The sequence below is a fragment of the Pocillopora damicornis genome, chromosome 3 (assembly GCF_964200805.1).
Source record: "Pocillopora damicornis chromosome 3, jaPocDami1.2, whole genome shotgun sequence".
Lineage (NCBI taxonomy): Eukaryota > Metazoa > Cnidaria > Anthozoa > Scleractinia > Pocilloporidae > Pocillopora > Pocillopora damicornis.
Genome location: NC_142672.1, coordinates 11735551 through 11759741, shown reverse-complemented (window position 1 = coordinate 11759741; position 24191 = coordinate 11735551). Strand labels below are relative to the sequence as shown.

Sequence of the window (24191 nt, the reverse complement as noted above, 5' to 3'; positions counted from 1 at the left end):
ATTCGTGGGAATGGATGATCCATTAGTTGAAAGACAACAGCCAGTGATAGCTTCAAAGCAACTCTTGTTATAGCGACTAAACTGTAGTAAAGTAATCAGAGATTGCTTCAGTTTTACTTCACTGTAAACCACTTCACGCATCTAATGGGCATAAGTGCTTTGAATAATTTACGTTTCTTCATTTTTGAGTTCTTATTAATAACCCATTGTTATTTTGTGTTATGCTCTGATAGACAGTTATGATTACTTTACTTTGGTTTTGATTTTGGTTTTGCAACACGCATGGAAAAGACGACAACACAGATAAGTCACAAGTATGAAGAATTTGAGGTCCTAACCAAAGGAGTACATTTCTAAGAGTAATTTTACTTATCCCGGATTGTACTAGTTTTACTTTTCTTTGCTTAATGATTGGTCCAGAAAACTCCCGCTGCTCTCTCAACCAATCAAATGAAAAAATCAAAACAATCGCGACTCTGTCATTCGCGTTTTCCCGCGCTTTAAGCGGTTTGCTTGTTTACACTTTGAGTTCTCATTGGCTTTATTGGGTACTCTCCTTCCTTATGATTGGCTCTATCGGGTACTCTCCTTTCTTATGATTGGCTCTATTGGGTACTCTCCTTTCTTATGATTGGCTCTATTGGGTACTCTCCTTTCTTATGATTGGCTCTATCGGGTACTCTCCTTCCTTATGATTGGCTCTATCGGGTACTCTCCTTTCTTATGATTGGCTCTATTGGGTACTCTCCTTTCTTATGATTGGCTCTATTGGTTACTCTCCTTTCTTATGATTGGCTCTATTGGGTACTCTCCTTTCTTATGATTGGCTCTATTGAGTACTCTCCTTTCTTATGATTGGCTCTATTGGGTACTCTCCTTTCTTATGATTGGCTCTATTGGGTACTCTACTTTCTTATGATTGGCTCTATCGGGTACTCTCCTTTCTTATGATTGGCTCTATCGGGTACTCTCCATCCTTACGATTGGCTGTTGTAATTACTTTGATTTTGTTTCACGACAATCAATCGAAATGCACTCTAACATAACAAGGTAGAATTCTTACTTGACTGTATCATCAACATTTGCGGTGACTTTAAGTTGCAGAGTATTTTCAGGTGGAATAACACCCTGGGCTGGCTCAACAGAAAACAGCGAATTGGGACGAACCTAAAAATCAAGGAAATGAAAAGAAAATGTTAACTTCAACTGCTTCAAAGACATTTGAGGATGAACATGTACAATACTTACCATACTGCAAGAAAACTGCGCTGGAATCAGGGACTCATTGGAAAGCTGCACAATCTTGGAGATGTCTGTTAAAACTGGGATGGTCCCATAATCAACATGAGCTGGAACAACATGTATGACTGGTCCCTCACCCACACACTGGATCTGAACTCCCTGGAACATAAGTAGAATTGCAAAATAATTAGATCATTTGATTCTATCAACTATGTTGATGATGTAACTTGGCCACCGTAAGTAGTTTCTAAAGCTGACGTTTCGAGCGTCAGCCCTTCGTCAGAGCTCTGACATTGTCAACTCAGTTTTTTAACTCAAACTATCTTATAACACCCCTCCGACGCAGTACTACAGTTTTCTTTAAAACTTACCCCCTTTAAACAAAAAGTTTATTTAATTTGTATCATCCAATTCAAAGCTTGAGTGTGCTTTTTATTCCTTTTGTGCACGCTGACGACCTGTATATACACATTAAAGCCCACCTACTTGAACGTCTCTTAATGAACCATTTAGACTATATTTTCTTTGAAAGTACTATTATAATAAAGCAATTACTTCATGTGACAGTCGTGCGTTCATCGAGATACGAAGCACTTGGAAAGTTTATAAAGCACTAGAGACGCTTCCACTTATGCTCTAGCCTTTCTTAGCTACCATTGTAGGTTACACATGTCTAATAAATTACATCCACCAGTAATCTTTATAATGTCAACCTTACCAGTGGAGCCTCACTGCTCCCAAATATCATGAAGTAAGCCACAGTGGTAACTTCCTCCAGGCACTCTGCTGTAATATGAAGAGGAACTTCTTTCACAGAATGAGGCTGGATAATTCCCTGAAACCATAAAACACAAACACAAACAATAATTGTGGAAACACTAGTAGACCTATCCACCAAGCCCATCTTTTGAACAAGGAATTCAATGATACTTTAATTGGTTACCTTACAACCAGTAGCCAACAGTTACACTAGAAACGATCAGGAAAAGAAGATAAATCTACATAAGTAAGTTCAGTCCAGCTTTGTTGCATCAGAGGTTGCAAGTATTATCACATCGTACATAAAATTTCTAGATTGGCTAGTATCTGTATTTTGCAGAAACTAATGATTGCTGCTCGTGATTGAAATTTCTGCCGGAAACCATTTTTTGCCGTTTCTTAAACTCTAACCTTTGGTTCAGGACTTGTATACAGGATTGGTGTCACATCTTCCACAACCTGTTATTATAACGAAGAAAATCAATCCAACATGTCAAAAAACCTCAACAAAAACAACACTAGAAAACTTCTATGTTGAATGTACCCATGAGAAAATTTACATGTATAAAAGTATACCTGTGACAACAATTCATATTTGGCAGGCAGATCGGACTCGTTCACCAGATTGACAAGAAGCTCATAGGGGTGATGGAGAAAACAACGACCATAATCCAAGAGTGGTGTAGAGACAGTAATGGGTGGGACCACACATCTGTCAACACAAAGAGCAGTCATCAATATTTCCTTATTAAAAAGTGTGACAGGATTTAAGAAATCTTCATCTGTGATGAGAGTTTAAGTCTAAGAATTTCATTCCACATGCATGAAGGTTTCCCAAAGAGGAATGATTTCACCTCAGTGCTTCAATTTGATTAAAAGATGTAATTTTATGTTTAATAGTCAAGAATAAACTTGTGTTTTATGAAATGTTTTGGGATGTCATCATGGTGGAACATAGAGACAACCATGTGGTATCTGTAGTCTTTCCTTTTGAAAACTTAGTAGGCCAGTGTTCAAAGACAGAAATACCTGATGAAATATAGTGTACCTAACCTTTAAAGGGAAAAAATATTACAACAGGAAATATAAAATGGTCATACTTGGCTATTATTGGAAGTGACAGAATCTCCTCTCCAACTCCATCCACATCAACTACCAAAGCAATTTCATACTTTTTGACAGAGGTTGACACAAAGTCCACCTGTGAAATTAGGATGAAAATTGATTTCCAAATATTGCATCCAAATGATGGACAGGCTGTCAAGGGTTCAAACCTCATAATGGACTGCTGTTTCTCTACCCTGTTCATGTACCAAAACTTATTCTATGTATCCAAGAATCTCTTTTCGCTTGTGAGTTATAAACTGTGTTACAAATTCATGTCACTGACAAAATTCATTTAGTATTATCAACTGAGCTGATAGGGTAAATTGGCCACCGTAAAGAGTTTCAAAGCTGATGTTTGGAGTGTTAGCCCTTCTTTGGAGCGAATGGAGGAATTGTGGGTTGTGTGCGTGTTTATATGCAGGCAGTGTAGCTACAATTCTGGTAGGAATATGGTGAAAAGAATAAATTAGTTGAATGAAAAGCACTTGTTGATACTGTGGGGATTAAGAGTGCCAATTTGAAAGATAAATTTTTGTTCTAGAGTTTTGCAGCTTTCCAAACTGCCTAGATGTAGGGAAAGGCCACAAACTACCATATGCTGCTCAGAGTAATAAGAGACACTTTAATTTCCTCAATCATGGGGAGATTAAAGTGAGAAAATTAAATCATGCAGGCAAACAAAGAAGCCTTTCATTCTTTCCTTCCTAACCCTGCTTTTTACTTATGGCCAAAAAACAGAGTGCCTGGAACAAACAGCCCCATCCAGACAACAACATCAAAGAGGATATTAAAGAAAATGCCTCGACAATATTATAATATTCTAATCACCTTAATATCAAGCTCTCCCTGAGGAGAAATAGTGCCACGAGATGGTGTAATATCAAATTCCTTTGGAGATGGCATTATGGTGCTACCAGTGTCACTAATGTTGCTATCAATCAAACTATCCCGGCTTCGTGTTTCCTCATTTATCCAACCATCAGCGGGAACACGCACTTTGAATGTCATGGGTATGAGTGAAGTGTTGACCAGTGTACACTCACGAGTGTTCACAAAACCTACAAGAAAAGGATGACAAGAACATCAAAAAAAAATTTTAATTAGCTCCTGATCATGTTTCTTGATCATTTAAGTGCCTGTCTGTGAACATTGAGACAAAAAAGAAACAATATCAACAACAAACAACAAGAGTAAAGAACTAATGTTAATTCCTCTCAACTTACCATATGAAACTACTCCAAATTTCAGCTTTGGTATATTAAAATGGAAAGTGGGGCCAATCACTGATCCCCTAACAAGAGACCAAACACAAAATATCCAGTCAATGACTTTGTGAGACACTTAGACCAAGGAACAGACACAAAAATATCCCAGTGACTTACAAGATCTTTAACTCGAGTTTCTCAGGCGACCCTTCCACAGCAAATTCAAACACTTCGTTGACATCACCAAGTATGGGTGAGCAGAAGTGAATCTAAGTAAATTAAGAAACATGTTTTCGGCTTAACAAATAACATCTTTATATTGGTAAGAATCAAATAACTTTTTATACAGAGAAATAAAGGGGGGGGGGGAAGGGGGAGAAGCAAATTGTCAAGACAACTGTCTCTTGACCAAAACTTCTTGGTCATAAGTGGCTGTCAGGTGCAGGAATTAGTTTGTTGAGTTCATAGATGAGACATGTAACTCTAGCATGCAGTGCCTTCATCCCTCTGGTAAATAAAAGAATGAACAGTTATATGACTCACAATGCTTTTAAATCAATAGAAAGACTTTGACAGCTAAAGACTTTATATTCAGTCTTAAGGTGATTCCTCAGTATTGCACTGCACATCATGTACTGTGCATAAAAATCACATTATTAGGTGAATAAGAGTGTGCGCATTCCAAGAATACAGTATAGTTTTTTAATAAATGGACCAGGTAAAGAGGTACAATAGTCTTTGGCTTGTGAACAACCATAGTGACCGATATCTTTTATTGCATAATTTTGTTGTACAAATGATTCCCTTTAAATTGGAGAAATTAAAAAAAATTCAGAGGGAAAAAAGATATGGCTAAAAGCGTGCACAAAGCCTGTTACATAATAATGCAAATTATGATCTTAAAAACAACAACTCTCACAAATTATATAATTATCAAATTGCTCCATACGCCTGAGAGTTTCTACCTATCAAATTTTTTTAATGTGTCTTTATACACCCTTTCTTCCAGCTTCCTCAAAATGTACTGTGATCTGATCAAATGACATGCATGTTTAGTGCCAGAGCAGGCATAGGTGGGGTAAGTTTGCCTCATCATATCTCTTAAACAAGCTGGGTAACCTATCTTTCAAATTGTATTTTTTGAAACAGACATTGGTAGGGAACATTTCAGGAAAGTTTTAAAAAAATTGTTCGATAACTCTTTTTCTGAGGAATCACCTTTAACTGAGTGTATTCTTTGTGCAGGAGTTATACAAGACGACTCTTACCTGAATGGCCTGGTATCCTCCAGGAATGACAATTCCTTGGGCAGGAAGGAATGAAAACTGTGGACCAAATTGGGTGTTGGAAGGAAGGAGTTTAAACACTGCATCAATATCTCCCATGTTACACAAAATAACCTGCAATGGATGAGAAAAACATTAAATTATATTCTTCACAATTTCCACGTCTTATATACACAAATTAATCCTATCACTCCCAAAATCTCATTAGCAATCTCCTCACTGTATGCCATTACAATTCTTATAATGTTATTTCAGAGAATCTGTTATTAGATCAACCAATAATCCCTCAAATGATAATATTCTTTATTTTCATAATACTTGTTTGGTTAATGTCGTATTGTGATATCATAAGGAGAAATTCTGTCTTGGTCACTCATGGGAGTTTAAAATACTTTCAAAAAGTGTATCTCTTTACCTCATAAGAATGCTGAGAATTAATGAATACACTGCCAATGTCTAGTGTATCCAAAGAGAAGTGCACTTGAGGGCCTATTCCATCACCTCTAATTCTTAAAGGCAACCTTGATTCTCTGCCTGTTACATCACAGTATATAGTTCTGGCATAGCTACAAAAAAAAAACCACACTGTCAATTTAAGGCTCTCAGTACAAATACTAAGTATAGTACTGACGACAACTGAGATAAAACTTGATACAAAATACTAGCTCTTGTCAGTCAATGTCAATTGATGATCCTCTACACTTAGAGGTCAACTCAATATGCTAACTACTAATTAAAAAAAAAGTAATCACCATATTCATAACTGCTTTACCCAGTGACAAAAAATTATTTTAACCATGGACCCCAAAGATTTGGATATTCAAGTTTCAAGGGAGTAGTATACAGCTTACAGAAAGCACCCACAATGAGTTAGCTGCTCATTTTTATAAAAAGCATGTACATAAACTCCTGACCTTTGAATATTTGCAAGATGTTCATATAAATAAAACAAGATGTCTTATTTGTAGTTCCAAGCATTATTTTCACACTCTTACTTGCAGGCCTCTTGAGGTTTGAAGATAATGCTGATTTCTGCCTGAGAATTGGGCCAGATCTCTCCTTCCTATAAAACAAATTATCAAAGACATTGATTTGTACAAAACATTTTTTCCTGTTCTTAAAAAAGGTCCTGGCTCAAAAAAACTAAATTGTTTAACTTAACAATGTTGAGAGCATGATGGTGCATATGATCAACAATTGAGTAATTTTCTGTGCTTTTATGGTAGCACTTTATCTGACATATGCAGCTGGTCTTACATAATGAATGGCTATAGCATTCCTTACCACTGGGTCAATAGTGACAATTGAGTCTCCATAAAGTAGTTTGTCATCAGCAATTGCCTGTCACATTTTAAAAGGAAAAATAACAGAATAAGAAACTTGAAAAGAAACTAAAGCCTTCAAGCATAACTTAAGTCTTGCCCATAAAAGTGATCAATAGTTATTAGTTGTTTCTGTGACCTGTTCCATATTACCTGCATCTTGTTTTTGAATTTTCTTGTCAAGATAGACATTTGATCTCGAAGAGTAGGATCACTGAGGCATTCTTCAAAGAACTCATCCTTTTCCACATTTTCCTCACTCTCAAGGTCCATGTAAAACCTACAAAACAAACATTGAGAGCAGTTCACCCAGACCCTTAAACTCCCACGAGTGACCAAGACAGAATTTCTTCTTACAAGCCGACAAGTGATGAGAATAAAGAAAATGATCAATTGGGGGATTATTGGTTAACTCAATACCAAATTCACAAAATCATAAGAATTGAATGGCAGACAGTAAGGAGAATTGCTATTGAGATCTTAGGAATGAAAGTATTAACAGTCCAGCCAAATATTCCTAACAGTTAATTACTATGTTTTTTGATAGAAATAAGTGTAATTTGACTTAACTATATTTACTGACAAAGAGGAAGTTTGCTTAGTAGCTAGCTCTGAGAGGGTTGAAAATGTTTTGGCATTCTAGTGTTTATCAGCTATGACGCATTCCTGTTTGGAGCTGTGTTTCTGTCAGGATTGACTTACACAGTTCCTAGTGGTATTTTCATGCACCAAGTATATTCATTTGGTGCCTTCTTTTTCCAAAGAGTTTCTCTTAGCTCAGTATGTGTAGGGCTATGTGTAAAGGGTGCTATGGCTGTAGCTGGGTTTGTTAGGCAGGTATAATGGTTTCAGGTTTCAGGTTTCAACCTCCATTTGTAACTTACAATTATGTCACATTGCTTAAACAAGTTTTTTTTTTGGAGGGGGGTGTTGGGTAGGGGAAAAATCACACCATTCATAATCATCTTTTATAGTCTTCTATCTAAAAGCACATGTAGATGCTTAGGGTTAGGATGAGCATAAAAAGATCAAGGTCCCTTCAATACTGCACAGAAAGTAAATCTTACAGAGAGAAATTCAAAGCCTACCTATCCTTATGTTGCATTTCTTCCCTCAGTGTTGCAAAGTTTGTCCACTTGAACTGGACAATAATATCACTTCTGTTGGAGAGAGTGACTGTCCTAGAGATTGAGAAGATGGTATTAGGTTAGTACCAGTATATATTTCAATTGTGCATCACTGATCATGAAGCTACTTAATCAATTTGGCATAAAAGACAAAAAAAAAGGTTTTATTTTTTCAGTTCTACAGGAAGCCTGGAGAGAACAAGACCTGAGTAGAGAAGAAACAGACGGATAACTTTAACCCTTTGACCTCTAATAGTGACCAGCATCTAATTTCTCCTCACAATATCACTCCTGAATAAAACATTAGGGTCACAAGAATAAAGGAAATGATCACCAACCAAAGAAACCCTTGATTGTTCAACAAAGTCTCCTTAGAGGAAATGTAATAGAAAATGTATAGAGAAAAGTACGGAGAATATGATTACTGATCTTAGAGTCTAAAGTTTACAGAATGATTACATAGAATAAGCTACTAACCATTTTTTCACATGAATGTAGCAAAGAATAGAAACTGAATGAATAGAAATACATTCTTATATATTAATCAGTCATCTCAAGTATAATGTAACCCACCTTTGTGAGGCACATGATATGAAAGCATTTTCCATTTTGACTGTACTTTTATCCAGTCGGATATTATAATCAATTGCAGCTCCATACAAACTGATATAGATTTCTTCTCCTGTATCAAATTTTAACAAAAGAAATCCATGTCAGACTATAGTAACATGTTGCAGTAAACTTGACAATTATCTTTGTGAAAATAGGAATTTTAAATAATTATACAAATTGAACATACCTGTTTCATATTGAAGAATCATATGACTACCATGGTCTCCTGTCTGCATGGCCTTGAAATCTACATGAATCTGCATGCTGTCCCCTATAGCCAGCCGACCACTGTCAGGTGTAACAAAGAATGGCTCCTGTACTAACAGCTGAAACTTTGCATCGCTGTTGCCAATGTTTCGTACAAGGAGAGTCCTTGTGGTGGCATACTGAGAAGATACAACAATAACATGATGAGTGGTACCAAGAAATTTAGATGTTCTTGCAAACTTTCTTTGTAATGAGTATCAGAGTATCACCAATACAGCACACATTTGTGTTCACAAATTTGGTAATAATGAACATGTTGCTAAAATTGTTATATTTCAATTTTGAATTTTCAAGCAGCAGTCAGCCATCTAAGCAAATTGTGGATTTCATTATTCAATACCCCAACAGCAATGGGCAACAGCATCAAGTACATTTATGCAACACCTAAATGTACAGTTGCATGTTGTCAGTCTGATAAATAGTAAATTAAGAAACAACAACCAAAATGCTTCAACCATATACCTTTACAGGACATGTTCCAAAGCTGATCTCATCTGGAAAGTCAAGGATGGCTCTTGCCCCAATTGCTTTTACTGGCACCAAGAATTTTTCCCTTTCAGTGATGCAAATAAGCTCGTGGGTATAATCCTGTTGAAAGAATAAGGCCAAACCTAGAGCTGAGTATAATGTCTTTCAATTCACAAAGCTATCAAATGAATACAATACTCCACTTAATACCTTTTTCTCATCAGGGGTGAATTGAATGATAAATACAGTATCCATTCCAGGAGCTACTTTGTGTCCCACATCATGAGGGCTGATGATCTTGAAGTAAGGAGAATCTGTTTGGGTCACCTTAACAAGACGAGCAACCTATAAAGATTAAAAAAAAAAAATACACCACAATATTTGTTACTGTCCCTAGTATTACATCCTGTTCAGTTCAACCAACACTTACTTAAACAGACATTACATTATACAGCAGACATAAAATCCAATCCCAACCAATTTAAACTGTGTGTAAACTTGATCTCCCCCAAGCCAGCAGGAAATTCATAGAGTTACCATGGTTTTCAAATGTCTGCACGGGCTAGCTCCTGAATATCTTAATTCTAAGTTTAGATGGCGTAACTCTGCTTATGACCTCAGGGACTCTGAAAATAAACTCAATGTTCCTCTACCTCGCACTAACTATTATCGAAAAAGCTTTAGCTATAGTGGAGCCACATTATGGAATAGTCTTCCATGTGATATAAGGAACACAGAGTCTCTGGGGTTATTTAAACGCAAGATCAATGCCACTCTATAACACACGGCATTCACGGAAAACAGCTTTTAGTTATTAGTTAGTGTTTTAATTTTTAAATAGTTTTAGTTAATGTAATTGCTGATGAATTGTTTCGTGCTTAAATAAAGATTATACATATACAAGGTTGAGTCACCACACTCAACAAAAAAGTTAGCCCTGCACAGCTCCAAATCAGCCCAAACCTACTTCATCCAATGTCCTTATTGCAGATTTTCATGGAGTATTCCTACTTTTCCTTAAGAGGAAGCTATACAGGTTATCAGTTCTTTCTCTCTGTCTCTGAGTATTAATTAAAATGAAGAGTGACATGACCTCAGGTGGATTGATTATTCTGTTGGTTATATCTCTGCAGTGGTATTTGCAGAGCAACAACACCCCTAAAGAATTTAAGACCATCAAAACCCATCTTATTTCTTAAAACTTTGCTTTTACAACTACTTTTCATGTGTTTGTAGCTGTGGTGATCTATTGTCTGTCAAAATGTTTCCTCTTCTGTTACATCTTACATCACGTGTCTATTTAGGAAGAGGTTTGACCAAGCATATATGACTCTCTGATTTTCTTAGGAATCTTCTTTACCTTATCATTGTTCCTCAACTGCAATGGAACCTGATATGTCTCAAATGGGTTGAAATTTTGGAACACAATATCTGAAGGAAATGGCTGAAACAGAGGCTCTTCAATATCCATAGTGGTGAACTACGGAGAAAAACAAACAGTTTTTGAAAACTTGATAAATTCTGTGCGCTGTCATTACAACTGTAGACAAAAGCAAATAATCAGTTACTTCAAGTCCTTCCATACTGGCAAAAATATATATATAGGAGACCACAAATTTTTGTAAAAATGCACAGGAATTGTTGACCAAATTTTATCTTGCAAGGGTAAAATTGTTAAAAAGAAAAATAAATAAAACTAGATCATACTTGGTGTTTTCATCTTCATTATTCTAATATTTGATGAATTCCGTCATCTTATTTAAATTGTGGTAAATTATTTGATTTTAGGAGTGATGGTTAATTTTGTGTTCATCCAGGTTGGGGTAGTCCTGAAAGGGACTGTTGTTGGTGGTAGAGACTGACAATTCAACAACATGATAGAGTTTAACATCAGAGACAATGCAAGTCCAGCATTGATCACAATAACCCATTAATTAATCAATTAATCAGTTACTATTTTTGTTTTCTGTGAAGGAAACCAACTTTGATGGATGATAACTTAGTACAGTACAGTTGTCAAAAGCAAAGTCAAAGAGTAAGCAACCATCTACCTTCTGAAGAGTCTGTTCTGACATGTCTAGTAACTCAATAATTTGAGGCACCCTCATCTCATATGTGAGCTTAAATCTTTCATCTGTGGTGAGCTGCATCTCAGCCATGTAAGCAGAAGGAGCTTGCTGAGTATATGAAAAAAATGATAATTGTGATCAGTATTGCTATCCCCAAAGGAGGAATTTTTGAGACTGTATACTGTAGATCTAGTTTGGTGTACATTTTTTGCGTCTCTTTAGCGTTGTACCTTCTTGATCTAGAGAAAAATGAGGAAAATACTTGATTCTTAGCAAAAGAAAATCAATTTTACTATAATCTTTCATAATATGAACATTACAAATTTCGAAACTGAGTATAGTCTACTCAGCTGACTTTTGCAGACAGTTGAACATGTTTGCTGTTCGCTTGCCTTGCAAACGGATTCATCCAGCTAGTTAACGCTACAGAGATGCATAGATCCTAAACTTAAAATCACACTTATTGCAATTTTCAAAACTCTATTAACAACGTACTAAAAGCTTGCTGATGGATTGCGATCAACTCTCAGCACAGAGATACACTTGTCTGGTTGTTTTATACATAGTGTAGTACGGTTCGGAAAAATTACTCGGCCAAAGCAATAATAAACCAGATAAATTTTTCCTCTGAAGTTTTACCTTATCATCTTCAGGGCTTCCCTTCACAAGTTTGGGATTTCTCGGATGAACGACTCGGCTTTTAAAGTTAGAAGTCACAGCTTTACTGCCGTAGTTCTCTCTTACGGTAGATTGTACCTCGCCGCGCAACCCTCCACGAAGTTTTCCCTGAGGCATGGCGATAGATTTTCCGTTCAGCGAATTACTTTTTTCTTCTTTAGTATGGTATTACATTTGTAGATTCCGCATTCTTTTTCGGTTTTGACAAATCGTAATCGCTCAAAACTTACAAAAACACAGACCAGCCATTTTCTGAAGTTTGAGCGGGAGTTGTTGCCATGGATCTGGGGACTGCTCAAACGCATATGATTTTGTGTCCTGTTGCTGGCAATAGAGTCTGCTGGCTCAGGCTTTTGACTACGACAGCGCTTGTAATCTTTTTCTTTCTCTTTCCTTTTCTTGTTTTTGGTTTTGTTTTGTTTTTGTCTAATTTCCTCTAAAAAATGTAATTATTTGACACCTTAGTAAGTGAACTCAACCGTGCCAAAATGTCTCTTGATAGTTTTGGTCTTTATTTACATTTGATCCCGGCATTTTTGTCTTAAAAGACATTCTATCTGCTCGGAACACTGAGTATGGAATATCACAGTTTATAAAGTTGGCTACTTTATGATTACTTCATTTTGATATCTCGGCTTGCTGGAGTCATTCTTGACGACTTAAGCGGGTTAAACATTCTATGTAATTTGAGTAACTTGGCTTTATCAACTGAGTTGATAACGTAAATTGGCCACCGTAAAGAGTTTCAAAGCTGACGTTGACGAGGGGCTAACGCCCGAAACTCTTTACAGTGGCCAATTTACGTTATCAACTTAGTTGATAACACCAAATTACCCTGGTATACCCTCCCACCGACGCAGCACCACAGTTTCTTTAGAACTTGCCCCCTTTATTAATTAAACTTTCAGTGGTTCTGTCTCAACCGAAAAAGGTGAGAAACGAACTCGGCAAAAAATTCTTGAAGTTCAACTTATTTAAACCTACCACAGGAATACAGTGACAGGTACATTTTCGGACGATACTTCCGGAAAAGGATGACAAAGAGATAACTAGTAGTGCTCTTCTAGCTTCGAAACCGGTAACAGCAAATACAACTTTTTAAACTGTTTAGATATGAGCGCTCTAGGGATAAACAGAGTGGCATAAGAACAGCAACAGGTTTTGATGAGCAAACTGCACCTTTTCCATCGCGAAAAATGCTGCTAGACAGCAGAACGTAAGGGTATCCACACAATAAGGAGAGGACGAGCAAAATTTGTCATACCTTTATTGCAACGTGCAAGACTTAATAAATAGTTGACACACTGTCGAATAATTCAAAACATTTACAAACGGACGTGCTGAATTCATCACAAAACGTTAGAAATTACCTAGCCATGAGTAAAAATATCCGTACAAATTCGAGAATTCATCGTGTCAAAATACTTTTTGTTCTTTGTATAGAAAAAAGCTTTCAAATGTACAAAGCAACGCTTTATAAAAAATTCACAAAATTGCAAAATTCGCATAGGGATCAACAATTTCTCTAAAATCAAGTACATCTACATTTGCTTAATACCTTATAGAAAATGTTTCCAAATGTACAAAGTTATTCATCATTTCTATTTCAACAGCTCAAAATACGTTAAAGATGGAATTACCCTTGAATTAGTTTCTGTTCAACTGCACACATTAGATTTACAGTGTACTTTTTCTCAGGTCAATTTCAGTCTCAGTAAAGGAGAGAAAAATTCATTAAGTTCAAAGAACTGTAAAAAGTGACGGCACAAAATGCTTTTTCGAATAAACGAAAAACAAAGCAGTTAACCCCGATTCAACAAATAAGTACTCTGTCACTGCCGCCGCTTTGACTCGTAACGCAACTTGCAAGTTTGTGTTGCGTAACACTCATAACGAGACTGCCCGGGAGACGAGTGTTGGAGTTATCAAACATTCATATTTAAAATGCACTATTTATGAAAATATTCACACCAGGAAAGACTTTTAGTTGCACCGGTAACATTGTTGAAGAAATCTGTACTCTGAGTTACTTAAGTCCTATGTAACGAATAATTCAAGACCTCTGCGATCTTTTGTAGACGGCAAGCTAAAGAACTACATTGCAAAAATTTCTTCTCGTGATAACAGGCCAGTAAATCGAGAGACACTTTTTCGTAAGAAAATGTTTTGGGTCCGATCATCAACTTTTCACGGTTCGTTTCGTGGCTTGGCCAAGCTCCACTGTTCTGACACGCTGGGCAAAATTCAAACTGCAGACTGTTTCACCCACATTCTTTTCCACAGGCGAAACCTGAACCACCATCAAAGTTTTGGAATCTCCTCCTGCAAACCAAATGATTTAAGCGATAAGTGTTGGCTGATCAACAGTAGAACACAGCCTTTAATCTTCTCCGTGGTCGCTTTCGTCAAACAACATGCGTCTCTTAGGAGCACGAAAGCATTAGCAAACTCGTTTCCAGATTCTCTCTTCCACCCGCCTCAACAGTCCGTTTCTCGAAAGAGCCGGCAACTTCGTGGGCCCGAAGCCATATTTTAAAATAAAAATTAAAAGAATAGAGAAGCAGGTTCTGGCTCCTTAACTAGTCCAATTGGTTTCTTAAGCTGACATTTTAAATCAACTTGACACCCGAAATAAGTTCTGCGTTCATTAAATCTCAAGTTTCCCTTATTCCACTTCTTTGTTTCCTTAGATTTCTATGAAAGTTTCAATTTTTTTCAGCATATTTTGTTGTTACTTATGTTTCCTTACAAACAATACGCAAAAATTGGCGCGCGACCGACCAAAATTGATCTCCTCGCGCATGCTCGACGTTTGATTGCTGTGTTCCCTAAGACGAGGTTGAGCGTGACGCGTGACCACGAGAAAAAAAAACATCGGTCGTGAAGCAGTAAAACAAGGTCTCAAGACAAATCTCCGAAATATCAGACGAATACGAGCTTGTCGCCCAATAGCGGGTTAAAGGTGACTTACCCAGAGATTCTTGAAGAAGATACGTCAGCTTTGAATTCCTGTAGGGTACATGAGAACTCTTGTTCTTGAGCGAGTGGATCACGTCACCCAGAGAGGACAAAGACTTGTTTATACTCTGGGCCTCTTTCATCCGGGCCCCTTCAGATCCACTCTTCGACACTCTCTCACTTCCTGCTAAGTCCACCAAGTTAAGCTTTCCTAAGACAACGTAAAATAAAAGAAAAAAAGAGAAACTGCACGGTCAATTTTTTCTCATTTTCTGTACAACAAACATGAACAACATGATACATCCTCTGATATGCCTTGCCTCTAAAACACCCTCTTGTCTCATAAATGCAATTCTTCAGAATAGGGAAACTCAAGTAATTTTCTCTGACTCCTCGAAACCCCGTGATGGAAAATACACTGTCCGGGTCAAAACGTGGATTTCCTTGAGACAACAACTGAAGTTCGTTAAGAGTACAGAATATGCCAACGTTTTTTCTCAAACGCTGAGAGTTATTTTCCCATCTTGAAGGAATAATCGCCAGTCTTTCATACACGCCCCTCCTTAACATAAAAACCAAGAAATAGTCAACAGAATTTAGGATTGTATTTTTAATATCAGTTAATACCGCTTGAATCTGACATATTTGACTCCCACTGAATCCCTACATCCTCAAGAAAGTTAGATAAGAAATAACTACTTACAATACCAGTCTTTTTTTAAGCATTAAGGCGGAAGGTAATGAGACGAAAGACAAATATCAACTAAGGGATACTGTTTAATTGAAAACTTAACTGTCTGAGATAAACATTCACAAAATCCGTTATGGCAGACACTGCAAAGAATTGATATTTAAATCCTGGACGTGAAAAGGTTAAGCGCCGGTCTACGGCTTTTCCTACCGATTGTCTTATGTCCTGTAGTTTTGTTGAAACCGGTCACCGTCACACAGAGGAGAGCATGTGAACGAGAGGAATGCTCGTTCATATCTGTGATTGCAGTAGACCTGTTGGTCTTGCCAATGGCAAAAACCTGTCAAGCAACATTCAAATGAATGAATCAAACAATCAATAACTCAGTTAACTAATCAATCAATCACTCAAACATCTGTCAATCAAACAATCGAACGGTCAGTCAATTAATCACTCAGTAAATGATGCATACCTCATTCAGTTCATCAACGTTGTTCACTTGAATTTCGGTGAGTCCAGGTACAAAAAGACCATCTTTTCCTTGTTTCACTTCAAGTTTAGCGGACGGATCATCACCCAGCAGATCACGGATCATTTCATTATAAATCTCGATCACAGATACGTTGATGGTGTAGTTCCAGTCCACTCCGCGGTCACGTGTCTCTTCGAACAAAAGCTTGAGCGCACGCTGGTTGATACCAGGATTGGATGAGGGGCCCTGGGAAAAGACAAGAACATGGGTTATTTCGCAATTTTCGTCTTGGTTTTGGGGAGGATAAACGAAGAATAAGCACATTTTTACCATCTAATTTAATCCACCAGAGAGAGGAAATTTTTTTCTTCAATAGTTGACCACACAGGGGCTTAAGGAGGTTCTCCCTTCACTACACTTTATCTAAGTTGTTTCAAGTCTCGTTGTATCCTCAAAAACCGTGAGTGCTGAGAGAGAGGCTGTGGGGGGGGGGGGGGGGGGGGGAGAGGAGAAAAGGAGGTGTCGCAGCCATTACTTCCGGAGGTTATCCTTGTTTCCATAGCATTATGTGACTAAGAGTATAGCTACTCCTCCGGGCATTAGACGATCCCAGAAAAAAAAAAAAGAAGTAAAAAAAGAGAAGGCTGCGAGAAGCCTATTTATCACCCTTTTTTAGTGCCACTATACCGATACCCAAACCAGCTGTAGCTTGGTAACTAGCATCCGCTCGGGTTATTTGAATGAGGCCAAAATACGACGATGGTTTAACTACCTTTTCCTCTAATAAACATTATTGCACAACAATTAAGGCTGATTACCTCCATTGTAAAGGTTTTCCCGCTTCCTGTTTGCCCGTAGGCGAAGATACAAACATTATAACCGTCTATACAAGAAACTATGAGTGCCTTAACCTCTTCAAACACCTAAAAAGAGAAAGGCGGATTGTAGGTTAATTAAGTGTCTATTGGCTAAATATATCTCTACTTCATTAGTAAGAGTAGTTTACCGAGATTGCACAAATTTTACTTTAATTTGATAAAATATTTGAATGGTATTAATGACCAAACAGGAATCGCACATAGTTAAGTACAGCGAGGATTTGACATGGAGTGCAAATGACGAACATAAAGGTTTCCGAGTAATATTTTCTAATACGCACAAACTGTCTCAACACTTCTTTATGCGAATTTTTGCTCGTAGGTTTTGCTGCTTAACTGCTGCCTTAATGATGGAAAATCCATCACTGCCTTCTTTGACATCAGTCATCGTTCGCTGGTGCAAGATTTCTATTGAAAATTAAAGCTTGAACGTATGTTGTCACGTCCAACTCATCAAATATGACATCTACCGGCATAAAAAAAAAAAAATTACCTGCTGTTGAGTGGACGCTGATGTGAACACCTTGTCCATCTCAAACAGTTTTGTTGATCCCTTGGAGAAAACACCAAGAACGCCATCGTCATCTTCGTCAAAAGAAACAACATTGGCAGCCATTTTTCCTCCTCCGTCTTCCTTGATCACAGGCCTTACCCTGCAATATACTCTGATGTTGCCTTTCAAGTCCACGAGTTCGTTATGGAGCTTTTTCCTCAAAGCCATTTCCTTTTTGTACTTTGTAACCAATTCTTTATTCTTGTCATTGATTCCTTCGATACGCTGCACAATCTGTAAGGAAAACAAACATGGAATTTCCATTCAAAACTGAAATTGCTCCCAGGACGCGAAATCCTCGCGGCAGAAATTCATCCCTATGTAAACAAGGTACCCCTCACTTGGTGTCTTGAAACATACGAGCTACAGAAAATGAAACTGACCTGTTTAATCACCCCGCGTATAGCCGGTTTTATTCCAGTCCCGAGTTTTAAACAGCTACTCCTAAGATCTTGATGTTCTTTCTTGATATTGTCCAAAGTGTTCTTCACCACAATCAGTTGCTGCGTAACGCTTTTCAGCTTTGAGCGCATAACGCTGGTCTCCCTTCCACATTTGGCCCGCTCCTCTGCAACAAGTCTTCTTTTCTCTCCTTCAAAGTCCTTCGTTTGTTGTTCAAATTCTTGTCCAAGCTGATCGATATCCGCTTTATATTTGCTGATCTGTTTGAAAGAAAAACGAAAAGCAGACGCAGATACAAGGTGTTAGATTCATTTAATCAACGTTTAAAGGAATCAAGAGGAGGTAAGAAAGGATTTGGTGTGGGGGGGGGGGGGAGAGAGGGGTGGACTCCTTAAGGAGAGCCACGGAAAAACGAAAAGAGAGGAGAAAGAAGAAGAATAGAAGTGAGAAGAGAAAGAAAAGGAAAGGTCGGTTGAGCAAAAGATAGTATAGAGAAAAGAGTGTGGGAAAAGATCAGTTTGGAAGGAAAATCGAAACAACAGCTATCATATAAAGACTATGATGCAGATTTTTCACAAGCCAAAGCCTTAAGACTTCCCTGACTCATGAAAACACTGATTGACTTTTTTTTTCTTGCCATTCCTGACATGAAGCAACCATGTGGTGTGCTTTTAATAGAAAGTAAATTATCTAAAGGAGTTGGTACTCTTAAGCAAAATGCAATTTAAGATATTGTAAAAGGTAACCCCAAAAACGTTGCAACTTGGAGCCACACTTCCTACATGCATGTCACCAGAGGGGCGCCACTATTCCATCTAAGCTAGCGATCCAGACGTAAGGAGTGAATAAAATTTTGTCGTAGCTCGAATTTTCTTTGTTAGGTTGGGGGAAGCTCTTCCTACGCTCGATCTATTGGGAGAAAGCAAAAACGTACCTCGGATTCTAGCGCCTTTATTTTGCTTTCTTTTTGTTTCACCACAGACTCGAGGGAGCTCATTTCCTTCACGGCTTCCTGCAAAGTTCGACAATCGGCCAAAGCTTTTTGCTCATTTCTCGAACTCTCTGTTATGCTGGTTTTTAAAGACTTTATATCAGCTTGCAGGGCGGATACCTACAATTAGAGAAAACACGAACAATGAACACATGATGATGTCAGGTTTCCCTTCTGGACATGAACATAAACTCACCTTAGCGTTGTAGTCCGATCTTGTCTTTGCAAGAATTTCTTCCAGATCTTTGTTTTGAGCAATCATCTGATCAAGCTGTTTTTTGGTTTCCTCCGAAACAACAGAGATGGTCCGCGTCTGCAAAAATATGAAACACTTTCAATAAATAATAATAGTAACAATAATAATAATAAATAATAATGTTTTTTGACATTAATAATATAATCTTAACCCTTTACACCCTATCATCAGTATTCATATTCACCACACTGTTCTCTGTACATTTACTAAATTAAAGGTGCTGAAAGGGAGAATTTGTCTAACAATCAAGAGTTTCTTTAGTTGGTGATCATTTCCTTTATTCTCATGACATAAATGTGTGATTCAGTGGTGATATTGTAAGGAGAAATTAGATGCTAGTCATTCTTAGGGATTAAAGGGTTAATTGTCAATTAAAACTTAGGGAAGGAAGTCTGATCAAATGCTGAGGATAACCTTGTGATGGAGAGTCATCCCAGCTAGGAAGGGAGTACTAATAATCCTAGTTGCCTCATACTATGGAAAGCAGGATAAGCACACAATGGATGGACCACTTAGCTCCAGTATAGTATACTACATCTACAGTCAACTATTTTTCCTTCTACCACTACCAGACTGGTCACATTTGATAGGGGCATCACCATGTTCTAAACAATGATTAGATAGAAATTCTACTTCTTTCTTTTGACTAACCTTTGGCGGTGTAGCAGCCAGATTACTATACTTTGCTTCGGTGTCTCGAAGCTTCTTCCTAAGATTTAGTGCTTCTTCTTCAAGTTTATTTTTTGTAGTTACATGTAGTTTGTGAGCACTCTGTAAATCATGTTCCAATGTCTGAATCTTTTTTTTCAAAGTAGTGACTTCCTCTTGGAGAGAAAACACTTGTTTGTTGTTTTCTCTTGGTTTATCCTGTAAGATAAAATACATTTCTGTATATCAACAGATACATCTCTATTAAGGGACCATCAACATTCCAGACCAGGCTACTGCAGGGGAATCCCAGCCCCCTGCTATTCACCGTATTCCCAACAAAGAAGCCCAGCCCCATGCTATGTTGCACTAATAATGCAATGTACAAGATGGCATGAGCCAAGAAAAAATGTCTGGCATAAGATTGGGTTTTTAAGACCAAGGAAAAAAATAAGATCAGATTGCTGTATGATTAATTTTATCTTTGTGGAACCAAATGATGAAACAAAGATGATCCCTTATACATAAATTGTTTAAATAACAACCAAAAGAACTTACACTTTCTGCTTCTGAACTTTGCAACTTGAGATTTTCAGCATGAGCTTTGCGAAGCTTTGTCTCCAACTCAGTAATATTTTCTGTCAAACGACTCACGTTCTCCTTGTGTTCATGCTTAACTGTCTCAAGTTCTGACTGCGTTGACAGCCATGTTTCATGAATCCTACTTTTCTCTGCATGGAGATCATTTATGGAGTCAACAAGTTTCCTGAGACTTGAAGCTTTTGTGTTAGCAGCATTCAATGATTGTGTGGGACTTGAACCTTTGATGTGACTTTCAAGCTCAGCAATTTTGGTTTCTTGTTCTTCAATAAGTTCCTCTAAATTGTGGATAAGCTCTGCTTTCATAGCTAGCTGAGATTCATGTGTTTTCTTCAGAATTTTTATTTGTGATTTTTTGTTGTTTTCTGCCTTCTGGAGCTTTGACTTATAGTTGGCAGTTTTGTCTGTCATGGCCTGGTAAACAGCAAACAGTAAAAAATTCAGATGAATCATTAAATACATCATTTAATTTGTCTTTATTTATCTACACTTATTTATTTATTTAATTTAGTAAGTTATTAGTACATCCAAGGAATGGAAGCTTGTTCAAAAGTTGAACATGTATTCTAAAAGTATATATTATATAATATACATTTAATGTATGGTCCTGAAGGAAACAGTTAGTTTCATTTTCCCTCAAGTCCTGGTATTTCCTTTGACTTCATCTCAAGAAACACCAGGACTCAAGGGAAAACAAAACTAACTAGTTTCCGGTGGGACTATATAATAAATGCTTTGCTATATATTTAGACTTTCCCTTAAACAATCATATGGCAACTAACAAACATGCTGTTGAAAATCAGCGCAAGCAACAGCTGCACAATTGTATCCCGGTCAGGATCAACCAATCACAGTGCTTGTTTTGTTGAGTGAAAGTTTAGGTACATTAAGCAATGTAATTTATATCACTGTCAAAAACAATGAAAGTATTCACTAACAAACTTCTCCCAGCTGAGAAAGTCTGAAAATGGACAGAAATTACATGATTTTACCAACTAGAAAAGATCTACTAACAGTTCAAGGAATTAAAACAAAATTCCTTGACTGAGATTAAAAGAATAACAGTACTGTGTTATTGTAAAGGTTGTGTCGGGTGATATGGTTTAACACAGCTGAAACCACATGCACACCTGGAGAATGGTGACTAAATAAAGGTAGAATCTTAAAATTAGAAAAATAATGAGACTGAAATAAATGTTACAAGCAGTCCCTATTATGCTAAATTTTCTAACTCAAACAAGCCCCGAAAAGTTTCCATGCAGATTTTTTATTTCTGTTTATGTTGCTTCTTTGTTTGTCCCACCAGACCAAGTTGGTAAAGAAAGACTACTTTTAGATTAAGGGTGTAATGCTCAGATATAATACTCAGTATGACATAAGTCTGTGAACAAATTCAAAAAAATTACTACAAGCACTGAGGAAACATGTCTAATGCAGTCTCAAAACAAATACAACTCAGACAAGTTTTGACAGGGAATGAACAAATACACAAAACCAGCTTTGAGTTGAACTGAGCCAGCCTGTTTAAATATTGCAAATAAATAAAATTTAGACAAACCTTTAGATTCATAAGAAGTTCCTCACGCTGCTTGTCTTTCTGTTTTAACTCTGCAAGCAGAGCTTGATACTCCACATCTGATGAACCTGAAATTGTATCAAAACTTTTATAGCTTTCTTTTCTTTCCATGTTTTTATCTTTCCTGAAAGATACCATTTATGGATAGAGGAAATAGATATCATCTCTAAAATTTTTTTTTAGCTAAGTGGACTTTTTATAGTCGTTAAAGGCAGAATTTTGAGGCTTAAACAATGACAAACCAGTTTATCAACTTTGATCATGATTCTGCCAGTTTAAAAAAAAATGAAAATTTCAAGCTACTTTCATGTAAATAAACATATTTCAGATACTAATCATGTTCCTAATTAACCAATTGAATTGTTACTTAGACTTGGGACATGTTGTTAATGTGATTACACATTTTTTAAATGTCTTGCAGCGAGTTATAACCATATTGGAAAAATCTCCAAAATTAGTCAATCCATTCTCACCGGGAACAATTGTATACCAAAGCTGATCTAAGAAGCTATCTACAAAAAGCACTAAGAATAAATCACAACGGAAGAGCAAACAAAAGAAACAAACACAGAATGGTAAATAAGCCTGTTAAAATAGAGTCGTTTCAAACTGTCGGTGTATTTGAAAAATCTAAGCTTACTGAAAAACCTATTAAAAATCTTTCAATTCTATCACCTCGTGATATTTTGCAGCTTGTCAAAGAAAATCCTACTTTGAAACTCTCACGAAAACATAATCAACTCTTTTTTTCCTTATTCCTAAATCATTTTCTAACAGAAGCGTGGCTAAATCGTTCTAAACTTCATCAAACAATATTTTACAATCAAAGTTCCAATCTTTCCAATGGAGAAGACATACAAATTAATTAATAATATTGCACGTTTGTTCAATGAGGAGAGAGACAATAAGTGCTTCGGATGACATTGCAGATAATCTTACAAATCCAGGAGAGACGGAGCATGAAACTATTTTAATTTTGCTGGTTGTTGACATGAGCGCAACAGGTGGTTAGCTAATTAAATGGCAGGCCAGAGTAAATAGCATGCAAACTAAAGACAACATATGTTCGCAACCATTCGAAAGACGCTATGTACGGTTTGCAGAATGAAATGTAGTTAAAGATAAAATTGTCTCTAGGTAAAACAATAATTCACCTTTGCTGGACAGCTGATCGGCTTCAGGTTCCAATTCTTCATCGTCGCTTGATGACTGTCCCGCTTCCGGACTAGAATCGTCTGTTACATGTACGAACAAAGACAGAGAAAGGATAAGTTTCAAGAAAGCCAAGCGAAGACAAGCGATGTTCAAAATGTAACTTTTTCAAATAAAAGCATATCATGTCTTATAGGCACAGTTTAGGATTTACAAGCTATAGTAAAGCCATGGCAAGATCGTTTAAGCTTACCATCGAATCCTAACTCCTCTTTCCACAAATCTTTTCGCGACGGAGATGGTTTATGGCTCGAGTCAGGCTTGAATACCATCGGAGTCTTGAATGATGGTGAAGTTTGTCTCTGAAGGAAAACACAGGATGACATGTAAAAGTGAAACAAACATGAATTCTTGCTGGCATGGTCGTATACGATACTTATTTTATATAACGTGAATCCTGTGCTGAGCTCACCTTCATTCGATCGCGAGTGAACGACATTTTCAGATTACTACAGTTCTTTCCGGTTGATTTCGTTACTCCTACCACAATCCCCTAAATTTCTGGATGAATCTTCACCCGCCCGGTATTTCACGTAAATGCTTGTGTTTTGGCTAGGCAGTGGCTTCAGCTAGCTTGACGTTAGCTCCATTCCTTCTACTTTGGGTCCAGGTGGAAGACATAATAAATAGTTTACTCAATCAACGAAGGCATGAAACCGTTTAATGTGAAACCCGGCTTCCTTCACGATGACGTCACCAAGCAACAGTATACAATCTGACCCAATCCTCTTTTAGAATCCCACTTCGCCGGGCAAGTTCAAACACATGTGAAGTTTTGAAATTTGGCGGCGGTTGGAACAAACCAGTATAGT

At 37.2% G+C, this 24191-nt stretch overlaps 2 protein-coding genes across 4 annotated transcripts in view; both read right to left on the bottom strand.

The window, feature by feature from the left end:
* LOC113666111 (axonemal central pair apparatus protein HYDIN) overlaps positions 1–12430 on the bottom strand; it is a 49614-nt gene extending 37184 nt beyond the window's left edge. For 2 of the 3 annotated variants that reach the window (XM_027181870.2, XM_089198948.1), the window contains exons 1-22: positions 12104–12430; positions 11447–11572; positions 10756–10875; positions 9606–9740; positions 9390–9515; positions 8848–9046; positions 8622–8730; positions 8010–8102; positions 7075–7201; positions 6884–6940; positions 6595–6662; positions 6015–6165; positions 5582–5713; positions 4491–4582; positions 4332–4399; positions 3937–4166; positions 3102–3202; positions 2578–2713; positions 2413–2460; positions 1961–2077; positions 1249–1401; positions 1064–1167 (exon numbers count right to left, since the gene is read on the bottom strand). In XM_027181870.2, coding sequence (XP_027037671.2) covers positions 1064–1167; positions 1249–1401; positions 1961–2077; positions 2413–2460; positions 2578–2713; positions 3102–3202; positions 3937–4166; positions 4332–4399; positions 4491–4582; positions 5582–5713; positions 6015–6165; positions 6595–6662; positions 6884–6940; positions 7075–7201; positions 8010–8102; positions 8622–8730; positions 8848–9046; positions 9390–9515; positions 9606–9740; positions 10756–10875; positions 11447–11572; positions 12104–12259 — 2648 coding nt within the window. In that variant the 5' untranslated portion in view covers positions 12260–12430. Of the gene's footprint in view, positions 1–1063; positions 1168–1248; positions 1402–1960; positions 2078–2412; positions 2461–2577; positions 2714–3101; positions 3203–3936; positions 4167–4331; positions 4400–4490; positions 4583–5581; positions 5714–6014; positions 6166–6594; positions 6663–6883; positions 6941–7074; positions 7202–8009; positions 8103–8621; positions 8731–8847; positions 9047–9389; positions 9516–9605; positions 9741–10755; positions 10876–11446; positions 11573–12103 lie in introns of those variants that run through there. The other variant, XM_089198949.1, reaches the window with a different exon arrangement.
* A 961-nt stretch (positions 12431–13391) lies between these two features.
* Positions 13392–24083, bottom strand: LOC113666097 (uncharacterized). The gene is made up of 15 exons (XM_027181857.2): positions 23792–24083; positions 23573–23681; positions 23322–23402; positions 22150–22235; positions 20550–21005; positions 19995–20210; positions 19284–19400; positions 19031–19207; positions 18078–18356; positions 17635–17928; positions 17082–17186; positions 16264–16509; positions 16002–16131; positions 15114–15311; positions 13392–14464 (listed from the first exon to the last, which is right to left on the bottom strand). The coding sequence occupies exons 1-15, from the start codon at positions 23816–23818 to the stop codon at positions 14322–14324; spliced, it is 2664 nt and encodes an 887-aa protein (XP_027037658.2). The 5' UTR covers positions 23819–24083; the 3' UTR covers positions 13392–14321.
* Between the last annotated feature and the right edge of the window lie 108 nt (positions 24084–24191).